Raw genomic sequence first — 27,198 nt, forward strand, 5'->3', positions numbered from 1 at the left:
TTTTGTTTTCTGATATTTCATATTAATCCTGACCTGCAGTTGGTTCAACTGAAGATAAATGAATAATAAATGTTTGTTTGGTTCAGTTAGAAAAGTCTGTATGTTTCTGTTCATCTGATGTTTTAAACTGTTTGGACAAATTTATTAATAGATCAAAGAAGCTTCAATAACTGGATGAGAAAAGTTGATTATAATGTAGTTAATTATAATAAATTATAATCTGGGCTTATTTATTTCAGTGTTTATTTTTTGTTAAATAAAAAAAAAATCTTCCAAAAGTATAAAAACAAATAATTTTACTAATTAAAGTTCAGTCAAATAGTTGCTGTTACTATGGCAACATGTGGATTTAAAATGATCTCCATCTTTTAAACTGGAGAATATTTTTGGCTCTGAGCTTCATCACTAAAACTCAACATTTTATCAATTAATCCAAAACATTAAAGACTTAAAAACAGATCAATCAACAAAATTGACCCTTTTCCCTGAACTTTTCTGATGTTTATTTCTGCTGAATGTGAATCTGTGAAGCTGGAAGCTGCTGATGGATGAAACCTGGTTCAGAAACATTTAAAGTTAAATGAGATAAAAACAGAAACATGATCAGGAAGGAACCAGAGCTGTTAGATGGAGCTGAGATGATTCAATTCTGATCCATCAAATACAATAAAATAATCTTTATTTTCCTCGTCTCAAAGGTTTTAACATTATAGAGAATTTGATGGAAATCAGATTTTACAGTAAAATCAGTTTGTTGGATAAATAAAGACCAGATGAGCAGCAGCTTCATTAGAGTCACAGTTTGGTTTTATTCTGATTCTGTGTGAAAATGAAGATCAGCTTTAAATCAACTGCAGTAATAAAGACGAGTTTTATTAGAGGGGAAGTTTATATATTAGGAAGAAAAATGCTTTAATAACCTGATTTAAAAGAGATGGTCAGTAGAACATGACCCTCAACAAACAAGAACATAAAAAGTTGATTTAATCACAAAACAGGAATATTTGTTTTTCCTCTGAACCAGGGGTCCCCAAACTACGGCCCGCGGGCCGGATCCGGCCCCCTGAACAATACCAGAGAGCATTCAGATTTTTTTTTCATTTATTGTATTTTCCGGTTTATATGAGGATTTTTCTTCAACCACCAGGGGGCTCTTTAGCAGGAAGTGTGTCCTGTAAACTGTGGGTGTTTTGTTTTGCATGGCGCATTGCTGCCATCTGTTGGACTTTTAGGGAACTGCTTGACTTTTATGTTGAGTAATCAGTTCGGTTGTTTGCTAGCGGTATATGGCAAGACATTTTAACATAAATTCAGTTTTACCGCCCTTACATTTCAGATATCTCAAATTATTTTATGACTAGACGTTTTAGCGATTTAAGATATCTCCAATTATATTTTGACTAGACAAAATAAGTATTTGAGATATCTCTAATTACATTCTGACTAGTCGAAATGACGTCAGATTTACCATTGACTTGTATGGAGACTTCAATTCAAGATATCTCAAATGAATTACTGACTATCTGAAATACACACTTCAGATATCTACAATTAAATTATGACTAGTCATAAAGTAAATTCAAGATATCTCAATTTTAGTTTTGACTGGTCATAATTCTAATTAAAGATATCTAGAATTACTCCATAATTCAAGATATCTTAAATGTATTTTTGGATAGGAGGAATGTAATTTTGACTAGTGAAAACTAAATTAGAGATATCTTAAATTCAAATAATGACTAGACTAAATTAAATTAAAGATATCTTAAATTGTAATTTTGACTAGTCAAAATTCCTTTTCAGATATCTCTAATTGAATATAGATATCTTGAATTACTCAGCTTTTCTATTTAAGATATCTTAAATTGACATTCCAACTAGTCAGAATGACATTATTGATATCTTGAATTAGTATTCTGTCTAGTCAAAACGTCCCTGACTTACGTAGCAATTTGAAAGTTTAATAAAAGAATGAAAAATAGAGAAAATGAAAATAGATGTTTGAAAATGCGCCACTTTCATGTTGAAAATGGTTTGACAGTAGCAAGTTTAGCTTTTCCAGCTGTTTGTAAGTGCATTTGGTTCGTCGGGAATGAATAAACAGGAAGTTCTTTGCAGATATGAGAAGCAGTCTTATAGTTTATGAAGTTTTTCTGTCTTCGCATTTCCAACATTGTCGAGCTCTTTCTAATTTTGGCATTTACTGACAATTTTGTGCAGGAAAACATAAAATTCTGCAGGCAACTGTTTCGACACCACAAAGGGTCTTCACGTCATTCTTAATTCAGAGATCTAAAATTGTAATTTTGACTAGTCATAATTGTGTTGAAGATATCTTAAATTGTAATTACGGATATGTGTCCCGTCAAATGACAGATCCAGTGACGTCATTTGAGATATCTTGAAAGGAATTTTGACTAGTCAAAATATAATTTAAGATATCTTGAATTATTATTCTTACTAGTCAAAATGTAAATACAGATATCTTAAATTACCATTCCGGATAGTCAAAATGTAGTTTTGTATAGTCAAAATGCATTTTTAGATATCTGGAATGTAATTACGGATAGTCAGACGAAACCAAATTTATGTTAAAACGGCTTGCCATAAGCGGTGGAGCAGATGAACACGTGTCTGTTGTGAACGCCGCAGGTTGAATTCTTTGAAGCGACGCCTGTAAGTAGCAGCTTATACTTCAAAACGAGCCTTTATGTTAACATATGAGAAATTAATACATTATAGTTACTTTCCCTCAATGGAATATATACTAGTCAGTCCCAGTGACCGTTTCACTCATGGTTTTTGCCCATGTGCTTTCTGGGTAAAAATCAATCCAGTAACAGTTACAGTCAGCTGATATAAAACTGCTGAAGGTTTTATATGAGCTGTAAACATTAAATATGATTTAAAGGCAGAAGCTTGGAGGCGGGGCTAGGTCCATCCAGGTGTTTACAGCTGAATGGTTGCCATGGAGATCAAAGGGTTTCTCAAACATGCATCAAAGAATCGAGGCAAAACTTCAGGTTTGTTTTAGATGATGGAAAAACATTATGACATGATTTATTGTTCATGATCCCTTTAAGCTCATGGGGTTCATGGATGAGGGAACCGGATCAGGATGGAGAGACGGATCGATCAGAGATGAACCGATCTGTAGAGGAGAGATGAGACAGGAGGAGAAACTCTAGATCTGATAGATCTACGTCCCTGTTCTCATCTATGGTCAGGAGTTTTTGCTGCTCTGCTGACCCCTGACCTCTGATAAAAGGAAGACAATAGAAGACAATGGATGATATATCATGAAGTTAAAAACAATTTTAAATAAATTCCAAAGCACCAAAACAGAAAATATAACAGAAAATTCACAGATCACAAAAAATCCAAAACCCTGAATATTAATATTAGATATAAAAGGAAAATATAAAACCACTGAATAAAGTAACAGACAGAAAAACACAGAACCAGTTTAAAGATTCCACTACATTCATGGAATAATAATGTAACCTTTGACCTATTGGTGATAAATTAGATTATAATGCAGGACTGTAACAATGCGTTTCTGCATTTTGATCTAGTAAGGTTTATAAGTTTAATAATGGTTGGAACTGGATCAAAACTCTCCAGGCAAAATGTATTTCCAGCTGTTTAGTTTGATTTAAAATGCCTCTTTTTCTTATTGGCTCCAAATTAATACTTATTGATCACATCTGTGTGAGTCTGTGGGAGGAAAATCCTAAAGGTTATTAGTTAACTTCAGTTTATTTGGCAGCCTGGTGTTTTCTCTGTAAGTGCGGTTCTGGCAGGTCGTCAGTTTATGGGTTTATTTTGTGGTTTTGTGAACTGAAGCGCTGATGGGTCTCTGGTTGGACAACCATCTGATGCGTCGCGCTAAGACTGCAGGTCAGTTAAAGAGTTAAATCTAGACAAAATGTTTGCCAAGAGTGGAAATGAAGTAAACATTGATGCTCCACCTGAACCTGGGAATCTCCTCCTCCTCCCATGGGCCACATGGGGAGGGTCTGCTTTCATGTCTTCTTTAGCATCATTTGTAAATGACAGAAAACAGGATTAGATCTGCTGTTGCAGTGGCCATAGGAGCCTGTAGCCTGTATCTGTGTGGTTTAGCTTTGTGCGACACACGAGATGTGATCGTTTCTCCTGTAGGTCTGGTGCTGTGATGGTTTTGTTCTACCCTTCCATTATATCCTCATTCAATATATTATTAATAAACTCTTTTGCATTTCCATAAGCACCAAAATGTGAAACAAAATCCATCATATAACAGAAAACATAAAAATCAGGTTAAAACGAGGCGGGTAAAACCAGAATGCTGCCAGATTTCTACAAATGAAAAATATAGAAACAGTAACTCTAAAATCAACCTGCCATTCTTCTACAGGTAAAGGAAACTCTGCCTTCCTCTAAATGTGACACAAAACAAGATAAAAACTGTAAATGTGGGTGATGAGATTCTGGGTCAACAGAGAAACTCGTCCTTTAACTCATGATGGTGAAAAGAACAAGAACAGAATATTTTCCTGGTTCCTGAACTCTAATATTAATATTATCACATCATTAACAACAGGCTCAGTGGAAACATCATGATTCAGAAACTGCAGATCAGAACCAGATCCACTTCCTCTCTGGATCAGTAATCAGATCAATAACCTGATCAGACTAATTGATTGGCCATCAGAGGAGTTGATTCAATGGAGATGCTGGTTGTGGTGTCCTCTGGTTGGACCTGGACCTGGACTGTCCCTGCTGAGGAGACAGAGGACAGTTAGAGACACAGAGACACAGGCTGACCTTTGACCTCCAGATCAAACCTTTTCCTTCTCAGTAGTTTCTAGTTTATTATGTTTATTTCTTGTGTCTAGTTATTCCTCGTTTCGTTTTATTACATTTCTTTGGTCTAGTTAATCTTTAGTGTTAGGTTTATTGGTAACACTTTATTTGAAGGGGTTGAATAAGACTGACATGACACTGTCATAAACATGACATAACATCTGTTATTAACATGACATAACACCTGTTATTAACATGTCATAACACCTGTCATAAACATGAATAAGCCTTCATGAATATTTATGACTTGTCATAAAGCGTCATTCGGTAAATTATGACACTTTTAATACAAAGTTGACATTATTCAAAATGTCTTTGTTATGACAACTTGACATTAACCAAGAAATCATTACTGATATAAATTTGTTATAAAAGTTTTACTGATTTCACTTTAAAAATGAGGTAACTTTATGTTATTAAAGGTAAAGTTTGAACAGTAATGATTTCCTGGTTAATGTCAAGTTGTCATAAAATAGATATTTTGAATAATGTCAACTTTGTATTAAAAGTGTCATAATTTACCGAATGACGCTTTATGACAACAGTCATAAATATTCATGAAGGCTTATTCATGTTCATGACAGGTGTTATGTCATGTTTATGACAGTGTCATGACAGTCTTATTCACCCCCTTCAAATAAAGTGTTACCGGTTTATTTCCTAGCCCCCTGTGCCACTTCCTTTCTCTCTCCCATCACACCTGTAGCCAGTTAGCTCATCAGCCCAGTATTTATGCACCTCTTTCTCAGTCACTCCTTGCTGGTTCCTTCCGTTATGCCCCAGGTTTCATTGTACTCTCCTTGTGATTCCTTATGGATGTTCTTTGGATTTATCATTTTGGGTTTTTTTTGCTCCAGCTCTAGTGTTTTATGCATTTCATTTTTCTAAAATATTTTTCATCATTGGACTCGGCTCGGTTCGCTTTCCGAGCGTTTCCACCAGCCCTTTTCAACGGGGCTGGCCCTGCTTTTTAGGGTCCTGCTTCAGAGCAGGGCCAGCCGGGCCGGTCCTGGTTTGGTAGGTGACGCAGCTTCGCTGCTGTTCACTGATTGGCTGAGGGCGTGGACAAGACGGAGCAGCAGAGAGAGAAGAAAAATGAAGGCGCAACGTTTGAAACTCGCTGCAACACGGAAGTGATGGAAGATACAAACAAGCCGTTAACTAAAAAAGATGCCGGCTTTTTTCTTTGCTTCGGATTTCAATATTCAGCGGCAGCTCGATGGAGCCGTGAGGAATGAGCCGTTTTTGTCAGTAGTGGAGCAAATGTAAAGCCTTGTTAGCCTCTTCGGAGCGACGGAGCCCCACGGTGAACACCGACGTAGACGCAACTGCCGCTGCTGCTCTCCAGCCAGGTGAGCAGTTTGTAGATATATCTGTCTGGTTTTTACTACATTTAAGGTTGCATACATGCAGTCATGGAAGACATTTAAAACACAAAGTCTGCTGTATTTTTATTGCTCAAACACAACATGAGCATTTTCTGAAGACACTCGGTTGCACATTACAGTTATAAATAACTCAATAGTGTACAGCATTTTACCTTCGCTTGTTTCTTATTTTGCTGTTGAATCTGAGTTTCCCCCGTTGCGAGATAATAAAACATATTATATGACATCCTATTGTTGTAAAATGGCTAGATAACAGTTCTCTAATCAAATTGTTATGGATGATTAATTATACAGCACAAAAAATTTATGAATTTGTTCATGTGAATGTGAGATTCTGCAGACTCTGGCTCCAACATGGAAGGATGGAGGGACAAGTCCAATGAACGATTTAATAAACTGTGGAATAAAAAGATAATTGTATCACTGCTACCAAACTAGAAAAGATTGTTTCACAGATTTCAGTCCAGAAATTAGAATATTGATGATTTGCTGCATTTCCCAATGATTTGAGTTGGATGGTTAGTACATGTTTTAAATATTTTGAGAATATCAAACTGACATCATGTGCTTTTTATTTTCTTTTTATTTTATGATAAATCAAAATTGTGATTCATCATAATGATCTAGTTTGGTAACCATTTGATTTATACGAACTAAAATTTTGTTTTCTTAATTTTGTACAGACTCTGTAATCTTAACATTTATTAAAGCAGCGATAAAAAAAATAATTGCAAAAAACTGGAACAGGACATGACAGACTGGTGACCTGTCCAGGTGACCTGGTGACCCCGCCTCTCGTCTGAAACGTTAGCTGGAGAGGCAGCAGCACCTCCTGACCCATGAATGAACGAAGGTAGGTAGGATGGATGGATGGAACAGGGGAATCACGCCATCTTTATGCTGGCCAATCATATTCTTTATTTTCATGAAAGGGGTTATCGTCTATTTATTACAGAAATGAATGGATCAATATATCATGATATTGATTATAGGTTATATGGCCAGTCGTAGCTCAGAGTCAGTCTACAAAGATCACAGCAACAGGAAGATGAACAAGTGAAACATCCATACTTTCAAAATAATTCACCTAAGACAAGATTCTGAAAATCCTAGCTCCATTTATGAATAGATCGGTATATTGAATACTGTGTGTGTGAGCATTTGTTTGTAATACCTTGTGGGGACCAAAGCCTTGTCCCCACAAGGGGAAACCCTGTTTTTGGGTCAGGGGTCAGATTTAGGGCTAAGGTATGAATTGAGTTTTGGTTGGTTAGGGTTAGGAAAAGGGTAAAGGTCAGGTTTAGGCTGTAGAAATGAATGGAAGTCAATGGAAAGTCCCCACAAAGATAGCCAGATGTGTGTGTGTGTGTGTGTGTGTGTGTGTGTGTGTGTGTGTTGTGCAGATGTGGAGCATAAACATGTGTCTCTCTGCAGCTCTTCTCAGCAGGTGAAAGAAATCTGGTCCAATCAGCAGCAACCTGAACTCAGGTAATATCAGGAATCCACCAACCATTTGGCTGGTTTTATAACAGCTGAGGGAGGCAGACAGACACCAAAGCAGCATTACAAACACAAACTGATCAAATTCATGGGAGAAGGACTTTATAAGGACTACCGGTAAGGCTTTCACTGGACTCAGCTGGAAATGTAGTCTGACTTTGCTTTTGTATTTGAGTAAGAGAAATGCAGGATTTATTGAAGGAACAATTTGCATTGCTGGGTTTTAAAGTTTGGCTCTAGTGATGGGCAGATGAGGCCTCACTGGGTGTGTGGCACACTCCCCAATCTGTGTTGAAACTGTGCGGTGTCACTTACAGCGACATCTGCTGGATTTAGAAAGCCATTGCAGGTAAATTTAATAAAGAGGGATGTGCTGTCCATAACAGTAGACCAATCAAATTGATGAGTAGTTCAAAGAGGTCCAATGAAATTGTGTGATAAATCCAGAGCACTTTTACAATTCGGTGACCAGTAAATGCAGTATTGCCTGCAGCTGTACAGTTGTATGTGTAACAGTGTTTAGGTTGTAGAACCCCACTTGCTCTATGTATCAGTGCAATGGGGAAATAGCGCCCCCTCTCTGTGTGGCTGGTTATATGCTGCTGGCTCCTGCACTCGGTGCCAGTCTGAAAGCTGCACGAGAGGCGAGTTTCATTCTTCAGCACAGAGTAGGAAAATGTTAGCAACAGATAAAACATCATTTATATTAACTTGGATAAATAGGGTGTAATTAATATTTACTAGATACGTGCCTGGCACTAATTTTTGTACTTTTAATTTTATCATAAAACACTTCATGTGCTAGTTAAAAAGCTAACATAACGCTCTGTGTGCTGATTGAAGCCGAGCCGTTGCGCTGAACCCGACATTTTCTCATTCAGCAAATAAACTGCAGATCACCCAGAAACTCCTGGTCTTCATTAAAACTACACAGCGCAGAGTTGAGGGTCACTTGGGCCGGCCTGGTACAGTGGAGTGAAGCAGAACCCGGTTACATATGCACCATGCATACTGTGAGATTTTCCTTTAAGAATAAAAATAGTTATTGGATTGTTTTAATATCCAACTGTCTTTGCCATTAACAGCACTGCGGATAAAAAAATTATTTTGTGTCAAAATATTTTGTATGTAGCGCACATCTGTCTGTCATGTGGGTCGGGCTTTTTACCGTGTGCACAGTTCTATCAGGGTTGCCAGTTTAGCGTTTTTTTCTTGTGGTTTCCTGAAGTGAAGAGCTGACGGGTCGCCTGACTGGCTGAGCATTACATCTGTTTCACATTTCCTGAACGTCGTGCTAACACTGCGGGTGAAACAGTTAAATCTAGACGAAACTTTGCCAAAACAGTAGAAATCAAGCAAACATTGTTTGGATCACCTGAGTAGGCTTTGCTTACCCATCTTTATTAGTTTGTATAATTTTTTAAAAATAGAAAAACAACAGTGACTAGATCCACTGGTTGTGTGAACTGTGGCCTGTATTGTGTGCTGTTTTTGTGCAGCAGCATCACACACGATGTGCCGAACACGTCGAGGATGTGGTTGTGCTCCTGTGGGTCAGGTGCAGAGGTACGTTCGCCCAGAGGGTCGTGGTTCTAGTGGCGTCCAATGAGAATAGTCAACGTAATTTGTGTTGCTCATACTTACATATATTTAAGGTAGCCATGTGACTGTTTGAAAAAAAAAAAAACATTTGCAATAGTATTTGTTTAAGTTACAATTAAATAAAAAAATCGTCACCATCCATTTTCTATCACCCTTGTCCCCTAGGAGGTGCTGCTCCTAGGGGACAAGGGTCAGGGTCAGGAGGTGCTGCTGCCTCTCCAGCTAACGTTCCGGGCGAGAGGCGGGTCACCTGGACAGGTAGCCAGCCTGTCACAGGGCAACACAGAGACACCACATGCGTACAAAAACAAATATAACCACATTGTTCCTATCTCCATCTCATCATCTGCACCCTCACCTGGCCTGTACCTGCTATTATTCCATCAATAACCTTCTTGACCTTTTCCTTCTGACCGAGGAAGATTCAATTGATGAGAAATCCAAAATTAAAATGTGAGACGCACACAGTCTCTTACATTAACCATCATAGAAAATAGTTATTATTACTGATTAATATTAGAAGGACAGACTGACCTTTGACCTTCAGATGGAAAGTTTTTACTCTCAGTAGTTTTCCTTCTCTCAGGACTTCACATCGATAATCTCCTCCGTCTCCATCAGTCGGTCGTCTCAGAGTCAGACTGAGGTTTTTATTCCTCAGCAGGTTTTGATCCATCTTGGTTCTGGTTCTGTAGATCTGGTTCTGTTCTCCAGCACGATCAGAACCGTTCTCATGCACATGGACCATCCTGCCTCTGCTGTCCTTCCACTCCACTCTGTCTCCCCCCTGCAGGTCAAAGGTCACCCTGAACTCCAGCTTAACAGACTCCGCCCCCTCCTCCACCTCCACCTGTTGGTCTGAGAGAAGCAGAAAGAGGAAGATGAGCAGCAGCAGCAGATCTTCATCACTTCCTCTCTGAAGGTGAGAGCAGCAGGAACAGGAAGGTGGATCTCTCTCCTGCTGGTTCTGATCAGAAAGTTCTACTGGGTTGAACTGGACTTTCCTTCCAGGTCCATGTTCTCCTGAAGAGCTGCTCTCCAGGTTCTGTGGACCTGGACCTCCGGTCCAGATCAGCTCCCAGCACCAACATCCCATAATAAGCAGAGAGTTGGTGGACCAGTCAGGAGGTTCTGAGTGTTTGGGTCAGAACCAGTTGGTCTCAGTAGAACCGAGCCGTGAGGCGCCACCTTTGGTTCTGCTGCTTTCACCATGAGACCTGAGAGTGGACCGGACCCAGTGGAGCCCAATGATGGTACCGACTGGTTCTACTGGTACCGACTGGTTCTGATGGTACCAGCTGGTTCTGATGGTACCGACTGGTTCTGATGGTACCGACTGGTTCTGATGGTACCGACTGGTTCTACTGGTACCAGCTGGTTCTGATCCAACACTAACATCTGATCTGAACCACTGACCTTTGACCTCCAGTTGAACTTTTTTCTCCATCAGGACGTCTCCATCTCTGTAGACTCTGCAGATGTAGATATTCTTGTCTCCATCAGTCGGCCATGACAGAGTCAGACTGAGGTCTTTAGTCTTCAGCAGGTCTTCATCCATCTTGGTTCTGGTTCTGTAGTTCCAGCGCTGTTCTCCAGGCTGATCAGAACCGTTCTGATACAGATGGACCACATCATTATATCCATTCCTCCACTCCACCTTAACGTCTTTATCCAGATCCTCTGTGGTTCTGCAGGGCAGCAAGACAGACTCCACCCCTGATTCCACCTCCACCTGATGGGCTGAGAGACAACAGAGGACAAGATGAGTTGGACAGAAGATTAGAGTTTATTTGAAGGTCAAACTTTATTTTAACAGTTGTTTAAGATCTCAAAGAAGACATTAAACACGCAGCATCAGACTGTAACCAGGGTAACACAAATTAAGATGACTCTGTGTTGTCAGTTTCCATAAAACTTAAATAAAAAAATTTAATACATCTTCACTGAAAATTATCAGATCAAACTTAACAGTTTTCTAATTTACACAAAAAAAACAGATCTACACATTCTAGATCTTTGTGCTGAATATCAAAACATTACAGGGAATTTCAGATTTCTAAAGTCGAGTTTTGAGGCGTTTTTAATCTGAGGAAGCGAGTCGGTGATATCAGGAGGCAGACTGCAGGGCAGAGGCTGCATGGTGCTGAGGGGAGAATGGAGGAGAACCTGATGAAGGTAATCTGGACCAGGTGGGGGACGGATATGTTAATGAGATCCTGCAGCTGATTGGAGCAGCAGAGATGTGATGGAAGGAGGGTTTCTGTGGGAGAACTGGTCAGTCTGACTGGTCTGACTGGTCTGACTGGTCAGCTCTTTGATACTGAGAAGTTTCACTGTCTGCAGTCAAGACTAACATTTTTACTGTTTTTCACTTCAGATCCCCAACAGGGGGGATATTTAGGTGAGGTTTGGATAAGTTTGATTACCACTTATTAATAGGAAATGATAAAAATCAAACAGTAATAAAGAGACCAAATACCAGTGGTGGAGAAAGTACTCAAAAAATGTACTCAAGTAAAAGTAAAAGTACCACATTAACATTTTACTTAAGTAAAAGTAAAAAAGTACTGGCTTTTTAAAATACTTAAGTATTAAAAGTAAAAGTACTTGCTGAATGCATTACCTAATCCCTAATACAATAGCATTAAGTGAACCGATCTTATCCAATTTTAATACATCAGTAATGTGCAATTTTAATGAACAATGCCACAGATAAAGCATGTTTTTATTGCGTTTAGTCTCGGTAACATAGTTTTAGACTTACTGATTCTATGCATCATAATTTCAGGGATGGAAACATCTTGTCACCTGTCCTAACTTAGCATAAACTTCACTTTTTTTTTTTGCCACTAGTGGCTTTTATTTCTAAAGAAATCCAACAGAAAGGGGATGGAAAGAAAGTGGGTGGGGGAGAACATGCAACCAAGGAGACACGTAGCAGAGTTGTAGTCAAGACCACAAACCCAAGACCAAGTCAAGACCAGAACCAGGCGCTACGTGACACAAAAACATTAAGTTTTACCTTCAAAATTGCTTCTCAAATTGATCTTAAAGATCCACATTTTCATAAAACACCTAGATATTAAATACTTAGAGCTGAAATAAATGTAATCAGTAAAGATCCGTCCAGAAGAATCGGATCGTTCCTGAATGTCATATCGGTCACAGCGTTGTCCCATACAGGCGACACCTCAGTCAACACCTCCACACAATAATTCAGCGCATGAGTGACAACTTTTTTTCATCGCAGATGCAACATGTGTCTCAGTACAGCTAGCTTTGCTAGCATCACGTCCACAGATCTTACCTTTCTTTAAACTTTCCTTCGAAGTGACGCTAAAAGTTGGACATATTCCCCACCGTCTGTGGAAGCGAAGCGCTGCTGGTTTTACATGTCGCCATATCTTATGCTTTATGCAGCGCTATTACATTACTGACGATAAGAGGAAACCACTGCGCATGTCTGGAGCTCCGCGTGCGAGTAAAGGTGGAGGCGATGGGTGACAACAGACACTAAGTCACGTTATTGCTCGGATTTTACGGCGCCACCTTAAGACCCTGAACTTCACATTTTAACGGAAAAGAGAGCAACGCGACTTGGATGTAACGAGTAACGCGACAGTTTTATAGAAATATAGTGAAGTAGAAAGTACAGATACTTTCTACTTCAGTGGAGTAAAAGTAGAAAGTACCCATTATTAAATCTACTTAAGTAAAGTACAGATACACGAAAACTGTACTTAAGTACAGTAACGAAGTACTTGTACTTCGTTACTTCCCACCACTGCCAAATACACACGCACAAATCCTTTTACACATGCACAGATATTTTGAGACTATTTTCACTCCATACACTCATGTTGAAATGAGGTCATCAATATTTAAATTAAAGGGCCATTGATCAGAAGACCTCAAGATAAAACTCAGGGAGGATCAGAAGTAGGGTTGCCACCTTTCAGAAATCAAAATAAGGGACGGCACCAAGGCTCTCCTGGGGTGGGATGGCCACTGCAGCAATAGACAATATTTATGTCAGTGTTTTTTGTTTTTAAAAAGTGATCCAGAGGGGGCGCTGTGATGGCGCAGGGGAAAAGCACAACCCACATATTGAGGCGGTGGTCCATGTCTTCCCCCTCTCTCAATACCCACTTTCCTGTCAAACTACTTACAAGTAAAGGCAACTATAGCCAACAACAACAACAAAGTGATCCATAGAGCAATCGTTCATACATAGAGTACTCCACAATTGTACTCCAATCAGAGTAGCTCATCTTAAACATGTTTAATTAAGCAAGTTTAAAATGATTTGTTCTTTAAATGGCCATTTGTATTATTTTGGCTGATACGACTATACATTAAATAATCAAACCATAACAGTCTACTAAAACCATAATAAGAAACTTAATCATTCATAGCAAAATGTTCTGAACCATATCAGCCTCAGGAGATGATTGAGGGATGAAGAGATGCTGATTTCTGATTCTTCAGGTTCTGACAGGCCTGCAGTTCCTCTCCTGATCCAGTTTGTCTATCATACAGCAGCTCTGCGCCACGACGGACACTTTTGTTTTAATTGCCTGTGTTCATCCTCACTAACATGTTCAGCCTGGGATTTGAGTCTTTCCTCTCACGTCTGTATCTTTACGAGAGGTTTTATTTCTAAGGACATGATGGTATCGGGCTGAGGACGTTTTAAAAAGACCCGGGTTGACAGCAGCTCACCGCGGCTGCGTAGTGTCCGTCTCTAGGCAACCGTGACAACAGCATCGGTCCGTAGCGTTCGGGGGTCCTTCAGCTCCCGCCATGAGAATTTAGCTGACCTTAATATTTCCTGTGTTTTATTTTTGTCATTGTTGTTACACTTAGTGTTGATATGTGTGTGATAAGCGTGTCTATCGACATTTATAGAAATACGGAACAAACCGCGTCCCGTATCGGTTCATTACAGGACACAACATTTAACAGTCAAATACGGGACGATTCCTTATTTTCAGTTTGTGGCAAATCTGCTTCCCACCGTTCGCTCTGAACCAGCAGCTCCGGAGCAGAAAGGCTGTCGTACTCCAGGCATCGCTCCAGTCATTTTAAGGATGTTTATTGGTTCCCCAAAATGATGAAAACCCGGCATTATCATCAATCAACAAAATCCCCACGGGTCGAACTTGAAAATTGGACATTATGCCGCAAACACTTAGCTTTCGTCAATAACTCAGAGGCGGAAGTCAGAGCTACACGTAATGCAAGTAATGTTCCGGCGGGAACACGGCGCGGTAAAAAATTAAATATAAATTAACGAAGCTTGGAGGCAGGTAAATTTTCCTCGAGGAATTTTAATAATGGAGGGACTCAAATCACTCGAGGAATCGTTTCAGCCCTAGTTCTCTCCCTCGCCCCCTGTGCCATTTTCTCTCTCTCTCCTCTCACCTGCAACCTGTTTCTAATCAGCATCTGTTGTTCAGTAATCACAGCTTCCCACTATAAGTACATCTCATTCTCAGTCACTCCTTGTTGATTTCTCCTGCCATCTTATTTCTGTTTTACCTGCTGTCTTTTTGTTCCAGTCTCCTGTTGTTGTTCTGCTCTGGCTCCCTGGGTCCATGTTTTCATTAAACTACAATCTCTACTTTCTGCCTCACTGCATTTGGGTTCACCATCACCACACACAGCATGACAGGCACTAACAGCTGAAATGGTAGCAGGGGGTGTTGCCATGGTTACTGGGACACAGGGTGGCAGCCTGACTGGTATTTATACTAACATGTCTTTGTGGGTTTGGACAGGGCGGTCCACACGGCACCAGCAGCTGGTATCTATTTAACCTAGTTTGTGGCTGAGCATCAGAGTCCTGTTGATGCTCAGCCACAGCAGGACTCCGATTTATTCACCTGAAGGTTTTTTGTACATTTTCTAAATTTGTTCCTACACCAACGTTTAGTGTGAAAGCTGCACACCGTTTATAAATGAGGCCCAAAATCTGCTCTGCATCCAGAACCAGAACCAAACACGGAAAAGCAGTATCCAGCTTCTAGGCACCACAGATCTGGAACAAATTTGCAGAAATACTGCAAACAGCTGAAACACTGAGTTCCTTTAAATCTAGACTAAAACCCGGCTGGTTAGAACTGATCTGACTGGTAGTGCAACACTGATCAATATATTGGATGTTTATTGACTTGATGGTTTTGATATTTTACAAAATGTTTATCGTTTCATAACTGATATTTTTTATGATGTGAAGCTCTTAGATCTAATGTTCAGTGATGGGCAGATCTAGTTGCTCTAGTTCTAAAAGGAAAGGTAAGGTCATTTTATTTATTTAGCACATTTTCAGAAACAAAGCAATTCAAAGTGCTTTACACAAATTGAAAGGAAATACAAAAAAATAAACCAACGGAAAGAGCAAAAGAAAGAATCTAATAATGTTGATCTAAACCAGGGGTGCCCAAGTCCAGTCCTCGAGAGCTACCATCCTGCAAGTTTTAGAAGTATCCTTACCCCAACAGACCGGGATCCGCTCTACAGAGGCCTGATAACGAGCCATTCATTTGATTCAGGTGTGTTGAAGCAGGGATGCATCTGAAAGTAGCAGGATGGATGGTAGCTCTGGAGGACTGGACTTGGGCACCCCTGATCTAAACTATATAAACTAAAGCTTTTCGTTTTGAACGGGTAGGATATTCAGATGAAGGAAGTGATCTTGTGGTTTCGTCGTGTATGTAAATTGCTCAGATGCTAAGCTAACCATAACTCCTAAGCTTCCACTACAATCCCATCACTCAAATAATCCAATATATTTAACATTAACAACCTGCTGTAGTTTTCAGTTTGTAAACATGATGGTAGCAGTTTTGGATGGGTAGCACTGACAGATAGACTTGGCTATCTATCCATGCTGCGGTAGGAAAATCTGATAAAGTAGCGCCGATAGTCAGAACACCGGCAATAGTCCGATATGATGGTGGGGCATGTTCTTGGCAGCGCTCAGCTCCACACATGGATGATAACAGGAGGGGGTGAGGAGAGAAGGAGCGTCATGTTTACATATCTTTGAGGAGATTTGAAATGTGCAGCCCTTCCAAGGCAACACAGGAAAAGCCAGTTCAGATACAGAATGCTTTAGATCGGGTAGATTTTAAAGTTCTCCTAAAGATTCCCAAATGGTGAGTCTCACCAGGAAACTCTCCTGGTCCGTTTGGATCTTACTCTGTAAAAACCGTTTCCAGTCTGCAGTAGACTTCTTACAGCTTGAAGGTTCTGGTTCTGGTTGACCTTCCTGGACAGGTGGACAGAATGTCCTCAGTGAGGACAGCAGGAAGCTGCAGACTGTCCCCAGCAGCTGTTGGACTCTGGTCCCCGTCTGTCCTGGACCTCTTCCTCCTGCTCTGCTTCCTCATCTTCATCACTCATTACATCACATTGACTTTTGACCTTCTAATCAGCCAATCATCACTATTGATCTGAACCAATCAGGTGATTGGTAAACATAACATCACATTAAAACACTGACCTTTGACCTCCAGCTGAACTTGTTTCATCACCTGGATGTTTCTTGTCCAGCTGGAGACGCTGCAGGTGTAGGTGTTACTGTCTGTCGGCCATGACAGAGTCAGACTGAGGTCTCCAGTCTTCAGCAGGTTTTCATCCATCCTGGTTCTGGTTCTGTAGAACTCGTCCTGTTCTCCAGGCTGGTCAGAACCGTTCTGATATACATGGACCTTCCTATCGTCTCCGTCCCTCCATTCCACCTTAACATCTCTGGGCAGCTGGTCCACCATTTTGAATGGCAGGAGGACAGACTCCACTCCTGAAACCACCTCCACCTTCTCCTCCAGCTCCACCTTTAGTTCTAAAAAAACAAGGAAAGAAAACTTCAGTTGGACAGACAGCAGCAGATGGCGTCATGACTGTCTCCTCCTTGTCTCTGTGTCTCCTGGAGGACAGAGACATGTGTCCATGTCCCCTGATCTTGTGATGAAGTGGAACCAGCTGCTGCCTGGCAGCAACCCACCAAGCTCTGCTCCATCCTCACTGACTCTTCAGTTTTGAGAAGGACCTCACTGCAGCAAACAGAAAGGGACTTTGTGCTATTCTGATTTGGTGATGTAGTTATGTTAGTTGTGTTACCACCCCCATGCCACTAGAGGCAGTAGCAGACCTGAAAAGATGCGACTAAGGAGCAGATTTAGAAGTTCACTGAAAGCTACAGAATTTAAGAAATGTGAGCTGCGCTGAAGTAAATAAGAGAGAAGTTCAAATACATTCTGAGTGAAACTCCTTCCTAAAGGTGAAGATATATCACAGATTAAAAAAAAAGAACAGGAGACCATGGATAATACAGGAAACAGCGCCCCCTTCTGGATTTGCAATGGTCCCATTTCCAAATAAGGAATGAGACTGACAGTGGTCCGTCCCGCCCCTTCCTGTTTGCTGCAGCGAGGTGTACTTGTTAGTTTCTGGCTGTTTGGCCCGGTCCGAATGCTCCTCTGTGAAGTGTGGATTCAGTCAAGTGCACATCAGGGTTCGAGAGTTCAGGTTTACAAGCAGCAACAATGTGAGAATTGGAACAGAACGCCCCTGTGGCGCAACTTCACATCCAACATAGCAGCACTGGTGACCGTCTAGGTATTTGTGCTGCTAAAAAGTACAACAAAACAAATCATTTTAAATGTACAGTAAAGGTATGTTTGCTTTCTTAAGTCATTGTTATGTGTTTTGTTATGACTTGTTGAATACAGAAAATTTGATGTAATCACATGTTCAGTAGTGAAAAAATTATTTCAATACTTTGGAAAACTGATTTTATTCTATTTTTTGCTATATAGACTACAACTAGTCATCTCTTTGGGATTCTTGTGATGAAGATATTATTGAAGAAACTGAGTTGGTCAGGGCCACGTCTGATTAGGGTTTTCACCTTTCAGAATTTAAAATAAAGGGACGCCCACCACAACCCATTGTCTTACTCTCATGGGGTGGGATGGCTGCTGCAGTGATAGATGTTATTTTATGACAGTGTTTTTTTGTTAAAAATAAAAAAAACAATCCACATAGCAGATGTTGGGGCGGACTGGGGATGGCTAGCACATTGTTAGAAGGGGAGACGGAGGTGGTGAAAAAGGAGGGGGGCGCAGTGGGTGGCAAAGGAGAGAAGTTGAAGGAGGGTGGTGGGGGACTAGCATATTGTTAGAGTGTGGGAACGGGGGGGGGGATGGAGGGGTTACAGTCATTTGAAGTTTCTATATCAGATGTTGTCCAAGTGTGCCATTTGGAGACTCCAAATGGCACACTTGGACAACATCTGTACATCCTCATAAATAAATGTCCAAAATGACATTTTTTGTGCCATTTCATCATTCTTGAAATCCACAAGCAGAATACTTTATTCAACAGATTTATTGTATTTTCCAGTCCATTCATTCAACACTCAATGTGTATTTACAAGAAATAAAAATGAAGAATCTGGGTGAAGCAAAATTTTGAAATTTCTTTTGCGTTACAAACGTAATAGCTACAAACTACTTACAGTTAAAGTATTTTTGACTGCAAAAATATAAAATTTACCTAGACATCTTCATAAAGAGACCAAACTGTTCAAAAACAGCAGCTGATTGAATTTGGGTATGCCTTTTCAGCTGTGTTTGGTGATTTAGGTGGAGATGGTTAAGGGGTTAAACTTTAATTAAGCAAATGTAAAAAGCATTTGGTAAACTACTCAAGTACTGAGTAACTGATCATAACACCTGATTTAATATTCAAAATGTGTCCTCAGGCAGCCAAAAGTATAAAAGTTATGTGAACATTCTGGTATTTTAAAAAGTACTCAAATAAAGCGTTAGGTAAGGAGGCTGGTTCTACACCAAATACCACGGGGGCCAGGACAGTCAGTGTGTTTTCATGGCAACACTTAAAGAATGAAACAAACAAAAAAAAACAGCAATATATTTCATCATTTGATTACTTGAATCAAAAAGCCACAGAGGAGGCTCTGTTATGGTCTGGGTCTTCAATCTGTAGAGATTATATTTAAACCTCAAGACTATAAAAGGATCGAGTGTGCTGTGGTGGTGCAGGGGTTAACCCATGTATGGAGGACTTGGCCATCGTAGGTTCGGTTCCCAGCTTGGTGACCTTTGCAGCATGTCTTTCCTCTTCTCTCATTACCAACTTTCCTGTCAATTAACTATCAAATAAAGGTCACGAGAGCCAAAAAACCTTTTAAAAAAAAGACTTTCAAAGAATTCTAGAAAGAAATGTGCTGCTCAGTGTCAGAAAGCTTTGTTTTCAGTCGCAGGAACACCCAGGAACGACTCAGAGGAAAACAAACTACTCTGAGGTGACCTCTATGACCCCTGACCTGAATCCTGAAGTGACCTCTATGACCCCTGACCTGAATCCTGAAGTGACCTCTGACCCCTGACCTGAATCCTGAAGTGACCTCTATGACCCCTGACCTGAATCCTGAAGTGACCTCTGACCCCTGACCTGAATCTTGAAGTGACCTCTATGACCCCTGACCTGAAGGAGCTGAAACGTCGTCGTTTCAGACCTGAGAGCTGCAGCCGTTTGCTGCTGAGCAGAGATAAAAACCTGCTGAGGATCAGAATCTCACCGACAGTTTCAGGAATCGATTGGTTGCAGCGATCGACTCAACAGGCTGAGAAACAAAATATGAACTAAACGGTTCCATCAGTTAGTCCAGGTCTGTTTTAACAGCAACATCTGTCTTTCATTTGTTCATGAATCTTAATAAAAATTCATAGAATCTTTCTTAATTTTTAGTTTTGTCAGATTCAAGTGACTGTGACTATTTTGAGGGTTTTTCTTTCATCAGCCGACGGGAACCAACAGTTTTATCCATGTTTGTCTTCCTTTGGCTTTTTGTCCACATGAAATGAGCACTCAAAGCATTTTGGGTTCTCTCTTCAAGTTTAGAGTTGTTAGCCAAATTCTTTTTGTTTCCTCATCTGCCAGTAGGCAATGAAAACTACTGCTTTTTGTTTTGGGAGCAGTTCAAGACACACCTGCTGCTGCAGCCACAAACTAAATGTGGTCTGATTATTAGAGAACAGCCACGAGCAGCACAACAGTCCCTGAGCTCCACAAGGGAATCTGACGACTCTTTCCAGTGGAAAGTTGCTCTCAACAACAGGTTAATGTGATTCGGTTCGGTTCTGGTCCAGTGGGGAGATTCTCTGTATTACGGTCTGGAGCAGCTGCGGTTATTTCTCCTCTGATTTGCAGCGACACTCGGCAACGGAGAACCTCGAGGTTCTGGTTCTGATGGATTAAATGAACTGAGATATTTTATTTAGTCTTATAAAAAATGTTCCAGGCCCATAAATACTCAGATCATGAACTTTATTTTTTAAATTCAAATGAAAAATAAACTTCACCTCACATCGAGCTAATATTGTGTAGTTCTGGTGTTTTACCTGCAGCTCAGACTCTGACCAGCTTCTCTGCTTTTCTCTTTCTTCCTGTCAGTTCTTCAGAGAAATGAGCTGCTAGCAGCGATGCTAACTCACGGTCATTACGTTATAAAACTTAACGATTGTGTTCCTGTCGCTCCCCGTGATTAAACTGATAATTACGATCTTCTGTATTGAGCCGCTCTATGGTAGCAGACGGTGTGTCCGTAAACAAGTTTTACTAAATATTGTATTATAACCGAAAAAAGAGCTGTGACTTCTATCATGAATATAGATTAGCAAAATAAACTAGAAATTACTGTGAAATAATGCTACTTCCGATGGGCGCCAGAAGTAAAACCCATCATCGTTTCCCCAGTGAGCCCCTGTTAAGAAAATACATTTAAAATAAGCTAGTTTTAAAACTTAACATGTCTTGATTGAAAAAGCCTAATGATAGTAATGTATTCTGGCCTATTGACCTTCATGTTACCTGTAGTTCCAGCAGATGGTTTGCTGGGATCGTTTGAACTGCCTTTTGTCTGTGTGGGAAAACAATACAGTGGAAGTTCCAGCTTTTCACACTCATCTGTGAAAGGCCGTAAACACGGCAGGGTTTCTGGCTTGAGAGAGGGTCAGAGATAGCTCCTGGTTGGAGGAGCACAGATATGCCTTATTTGAATAAATTAAAAATAAGAATACGCCTTTTACTATAAAAGTAACAAATTAGATTTGCTCTTGCAACTCTCCAAGGACGCCTTTGCTTGCCTTTCTTTCCTTCTTTTTCCATTTATGTCAGGTAAATGAATGTATGCCTCTGTTGTTCTGTTGTAATTTTATGTGTTGTCCTCTTTTGGATTAAACTCTGCAATTCTGTGACGTCAACACGTATTGCTGTTTTCTTCACTACCCGACATGGCCGTCACGAGCGGACCCGGGATCATAAAGGAGGAGAGAGCCAAACTTTTTCCAAAATTAACTACCGTATTTTCCGCACTATAAGTCTCACCTAAAAACCTTCAGTTTCCTCAAAAGCCGACAGTCGCCTTATAATCCGGTCCTTATATATGGACCAATATTGAGCCACAACAGGTCTAGCAACTACGGTAAGCAGCTGCTGACTTCATTTTCGTCCGTAGAAGAAGAAACGTGCGGTGCATGCTGGGATTGTTGTCAGAACGCTGGTTTGTTAATAAAGTTTGACTGACCTATCTGCCTACTGACCTGATAATCAGGTCGTCTGCAGGTCAGTTAGCACCACGTTCTCCACCAACATGCTGTGCAAACGGAGAAGGGTGACCATCGTCCGGCCACGCCCCGGTCCAGGAAGGCTCTCCTCGCCGACCGGAGTCGGACTGTTTTGTTGATATTCTTTATGTCAACAAACTGGCTTTAGACATTCATCCTGTAGTGCAGCTTCATCTAGTGGATGCATAACGCAACTCCAGCCTCTACTGTAGCGTCTATTCTATGCGCCTCATAGTGCGGAAAATACGGTAATTCAGAGAAATCTTCCTTAACACCCCCAGGAATAAGGTGGATACTGTCTATCAGTAAAACAAAGTAGAAAAAAAAACTCCTGCTCTGGAGGAGAGCAGAAACCAACAAAAGGCATTATGGGTAATGGAGTTCTACACACTCACCTGGTCTCAATCGGTGACGGAAATAAAATAACAGACCAGCAGCAACCAGAGCCAGAACCAGTAGAACCAGTAGAACTATGGCCCAGACTGGAAACGGTTCTGTGGAGACAAATGAAGATGGATGAGTTATAATAGCAGAATAATAATCAGATGATTTTTCTATTAAATCTGATTTAACAGACAGGAAACCTGGTTTACTCAGAGTTTGACTAGAAGAGATCTGATTGGTGGAGCTGGTTGCCCCGGGGAACCTCTGTCCTAATGGATCCTAATGATCCATTCTGGTCTAAATCTGTTTCAACAGAGCAGTGTTGATATTATGGGATGTTTCCATTGTATTCTTGTAATTTTAATGATTGGCTCAAAGAACTGATGTCTATGGACAAATCCTGCTTTCATTGCCCAAGTTTTGAACAGCAGTCTGAACGGCCTCGTTCACTTTGGGGTTCTGTTCACACAGAAATCTGACTGTGGTCAGGTTTAATTGGTACTATGATCATGCACCCTAAAAAATATGATCTAAAAAATCGTATACTTCCATTTGGTTCTTTACTTCTTCTAAAACAACCCAAGAACTTAAAACAAACCAAAACAAAGAAAAACAAACAAAACTCAGCTAGCATTGTCCTTCATCTAGCAACCCAACGAAGCCAAGCCTGTAACCTAGCAACTCAAATTTAGCCAGAAAATCCCATCATAATCTATATTTACCATTCAATTTTTAAAATGATAATAATGACATTCAATTGCATTTAATTTTCATTTGGTTTAATTAATATTCAACAAGTTGAACCAGTGATCCACATCATGTCATCAAGCAGATTAATATATTTAAACATTTTTCTGGATGCTGGAGGCAGTGGGCCTCTTGCACCTGGTATGGCAAATAGACCTGTAATCTGTTCAAGGAAAATAACTCATCTTTAATGTTTCAGCTTTTCACCAGCACTGCAGCTGACCACCAGTTCCAGTCCCAACACTGGGAAGAAAAGGCAGGATTTGATGCATACAAATTATTTTAAGTTATTATGTTTCTATGTAGAGATAGATTTTTCATTTATTTGTTTAACTTTGATTTAACCAGGTAGTCAGCCTGATGTAAAGAAACAGGACCATGGGGGCTCATTTAAACAAAGTTTGCCTTCAGCAGCTAGTCGTGTCCTGAGGTTGTTTTTCTGGTTCTGTGGCGGTTTTGCTGTTTTTTTCCTGTGCATTTTTACACAGTTGGCAGGCGCTGCAGTGGTTTAGTTAGGACATTTGGGCATGGTGTTCTTGTGGCTTTGTTTGTGCTTGGGCTTTTGTAATAAAGTGTGGCTTGATGCTACAGTCTACACATGCAGTTTGACCTGTTTGAGCATTTCAAGGTTACGGTAAATAAACGTGCTAAAAGAGGAACAGTTGAAGCTGAGTTGGCAGTACTGGTTCAGACTGGGATTTTTCCTGTTACAAGTTTACCAAAAAGTCCTGTTGGGTCTTCAGTGGAAGCTTCGATTCCAGATGACCCGGTTTGTTTGAAGGAACTTGAAGTTGAATTAGGACAGCTTGCTTTAAGAGAGGAGCTGTATCTTGAACAAAAACTGGAGATACAAGCTGAACTGCGTTTGAAACGAAGTTCAGCTTGGTGTTGGGTCTTTCCCGTCTCAATCAATTGATTTTAATGTCAGTAAAAATGTTTGCTTGGTTCCTCCGTTTAATGAGCGTTTAATGTAGCTGCTCCTTTAACAGGAGCAGCTCCTTTTTAGCCCTAATGTAGCTTTAATTTGGTCTGACCAGTGTCAATCTGCTTTTGAGCAAACTAAACATTTGCTAGTTGCCCGTGTTGTCTGCCCCTCGTTTTGCCATTCAAGTTGGCTGTGGACACATGTGATTCTGGTGTCGAATCTTTTAACATCTCCATCCAGCATGTTCGTGGTAAGGACAATGCAGTCGCCGACACACTTTTCTTTTTTCTCTGAATGTTTTTCCCTGCAGGTTGTATCACTCCCATTCAGAGTCTTTGGATGGGGGTGTCATGTGCTCCACCACCAGAGACGAGTCCTGCTGCAGCTGACGTCTCCAGCCTGCCATGCTGTATTTCTGTTAGCCTTTGTTTGGTTGTGATTTTGGCCTGGTGGGACCGGTTGTCCTGTTTTCGATCTTTCTTTTTCATTAGATTCTTTTTGCTTTAGTCCGGTACTAGTAGGGGCTTCGACGGCCCGGTATAGTGTCGGCCCCCTGCTGTACCGTTTTGTTCCATTTGATCGGCTCACCAGGTCCAACTTTCTACTTTTCGGGTTTTGTTTTTTTGAGACACGGAGACTGATGGTATTTGACTTTCCCTTTTTTCTTCACAGAAAATCAAAGCAGCTGAACCAAAGGAGATTTCCTAGAGAGTTTTTACTATGCTGTAATTTTGTTTTAGATGCTTGAATTATGTTTCGGACATTATTATCTCTATTTATGAAGGAATGTGAATTAATTTTATGGAGGAAAACAAAGTTTAGGAATTATTTTGGCTGCTTAGTTTGCTTTGCCGTGGGCCGGCCCTGATGAGAAGGAAATTAATAAAATATAATAAGAATGAAAGATAAATTTAGTTTGTTACGTGCAACTTGTGGTAAACACTGTAAAATGCATAAGTGGACCTTACTTCTTTATTCATAAGTAAAAATCTTAGTGTGTGCAAGTTGAATATTATAAGCTTACATGAGTTGGCTACCTTGAATATTTAGAATAAGTTGTAATTACATAATTATATGAATAACAATTTTATTGCAAAACTTAATTAGTTCCCATTACTTAAAAAGTTATGCAAACAAATTGCATCAAAAGAATAAATTACTGCAACATAGAAAAGCAAGTGAAGTTAAATTGTGTGATTTAAGTAAGTTGTTTCTCTGACCATTAGCATATTTAGCAGGCAGTACATGAGGATGACTGACAGCACTAAGCTCCTTCTGTGCATTTCTTCATACTGCTATCGTAGCTCAGAGAGGAAGTGGGCTATTTTTAGTCTCATATTATCACAACATGGTGACAACTTTAACAAATATGGAAAAACAGATTCTTTATAAAAGCTACAAACTAGAGCTTTAATATCAAACATTGTGAAAACACATGACCTTTAACCTCTAATCTGATCTGACTGAAGATCATCATCAATATGATCTGAGGTCCAGAACCAGGAAGCTGCTGGTTCTGATCCAGAGACAAACTCTCACCTGGAGGAGAAACCTGCAGGCTGATGGTGCTGATCAGTTTCATCTCAATGCTTGTCTGAACGATTCGACATTGATACGTCCCGCTGTCATGAGTCGCTACGTTCCTCAGAATCAAAGAAGCGTCTCCAACCTTCATCTGACCAACCAGCAGATCAACCCGGTTCTTGTAAGATGGATGCTGGTTTTCTGGATTGATCTGCTTATCTCTGTACCGGAGGACAAATTTTGACCCCAGATCAGTTCTGCTCCACTCTACGACTATGATGGTCCCCTGCTCAGGATCTTTACATGGCAGAATGAGGTTATCTCCAGGTTCAGCTTTGATTGTAGAGCTGCTCTGATCTGAAGGAGAGGAAACACAGAGCAGAGAGGTCAGAGGTCAAAGTGAACCCCTAGGGGTTCTATGTCAGTCAGACTGAGGAAACCTGAACTGATCCCAGAGACACATCTGGAATAACATAAAAATAGAGTATAAATATGTTTGTTTGTTTGTTTGTTTGTTTTTTTACAGCTTTTAGTGGAGTTTTAAACAACATGCCACTCATAATATGTCGGACAGCTGCGATACGAGTCATTACTGATTCAGTACTAAATAGTTTCATGGAGAACATTCTCTCTGTGTGTCATGGGTGTCTACAGTCCTCAAGGTTCGGTGTCCAGTCAGTTTAGATGAGTTTCTGCTCCAACAGAGCTGATTCAAACAGCCCAACTACCGGAGGTTCTGCTAATTTGATTCAGGTGTCAAATCAGGGAAAGAACTGAAATATGTAGGATATCGGCCCGTGACTACTGACTTTGGACATCACTGCTATATGTTAATAACTTTAACATGTTTCCAGCTGAATCTCACCTTGAGCAGCGACAAACTGCATGAAGACCACAGACAGCAGCAGCAGAGACGCAGTCAGAGAAGAATCCATTTCCTGGTTGGTTCGGTCTGTCCGGTAGAAGCTCGGATTCATGCGACGTTTCTACGTGGGAAACATTTTCTCTGGACATAAAAACTCTTAAGTTTAATTTAAAAACACATAAATCTGTTAGAAGTTCGGTGAAACCAGAATAAATAAAATAAACTCAGAGAAAGTAAAGACAGCGCGCTGCGGCTGAACTCTGTAGAGACGGGAAAAGGTGGAAAAAATGAAGGTGGAGCTTCAGGTGCGTTCCAGGTGTATGGAGGACCAAAGCTGACATAAATAAGAATAAATGGTAAATTGACTTATATAGTGCTTTTTCCGATCATTTTGACCACTCAAAGCACTTTACATTAGAGTCATATTCACCATTCGCACTCACATTGATACACCGTACTATTTACATTATATGTAGGCAATTTGGGGTTAAGTGCAGGGGAACATCAACATGTGGCAGCAGGAAGCTGGAATCAAACCTACAATGCAGATATACATAAATACTCTTTAAATAAGTAGGCATATGGTTTATTGGATCATTTATTTAGTCATTGTTGCAATAATTATCCTTTATCTAATCATTTATTCATTCTTTCCTGCATCTTTATTTCTGCCTGTCGTTTTTCCATTTCTCTATGCACTTCTACCTGTTTATGATAATGAGGAGGGGCGGCGTCTACAGGCTGCAACTTCTCTCTATT

General features: G+C 40.3%; 1 protein-coding gene and 1 pseudogene across 4 annotated transcripts in view; one reads left to right on the plus strand and one right to left on the minus strand.

The window, feature by feature from the left end:
* The window catches only part of LOC106910384 (uncharacterized), a 65,945-nt pseudogene that overhangs the window by 23,594 nt on the left and 15,153 nt on the right, over positions 1-27,198 (plus strand). The gene's annotated exons all lie outside the window — the stretch shown is intronic.
* Positions 790-26,750, minus strand: LOC106912140 (butyrophilin-like protein 2). 3 transcript variants are annotated; one of them, XM_088015587.1, is made up of 7 exons: positions 26,440-26,750; positions 25,590-25,931; positions 22,390-22,488; positions 16,846-17,184; positions 10,755-11,078; positions 9,873-10,196; positions 790-4,761 (listed from the first exon to the last, which is right to left on the minus strand). In XM_088015587.1, the coding sequence occupies exons 1-7, from the start codon at positions 26,549-26,551 to the stop codon at positions 4,673-4,675; spliced, it is 1,629 nt and encodes a 542-aa protein (XP_087871713.1). In that variant the 5' UTR covers positions 26,552-26,750; the 3' UTR covers positions 790-4,672. The 3 variants fall into 3 exon arrangements, with proteins under 3 accessions (XP_087871713.1, XP_087871712.1, XP_087871714.1); XM_088015586.1 differs by having other exon boundaries at positions 790-4,764; XM_088015588.1 differs by lacking the exon at positions 10,755-11,078 and having other exon boundaries at positions 790-4,764.

The sequence above is a fragment of the Poecilia mexicana genome, unplaced genomic scaffold (assembly GCF_051168715.1).
Source record: "Poecilia mexicana isolate PSO_F unplaced genomic scaffold, ASM5116871v1 scaffold_18, whole genome shotgun sequence".
Taxonomy (NCBI): domain Eukaryota; kingdom Metazoa; phylum Chordata; class Actinopteri; order Cyprinodontiformes; family Poeciliidae; genus Poecilia; species Poecilia mexicana.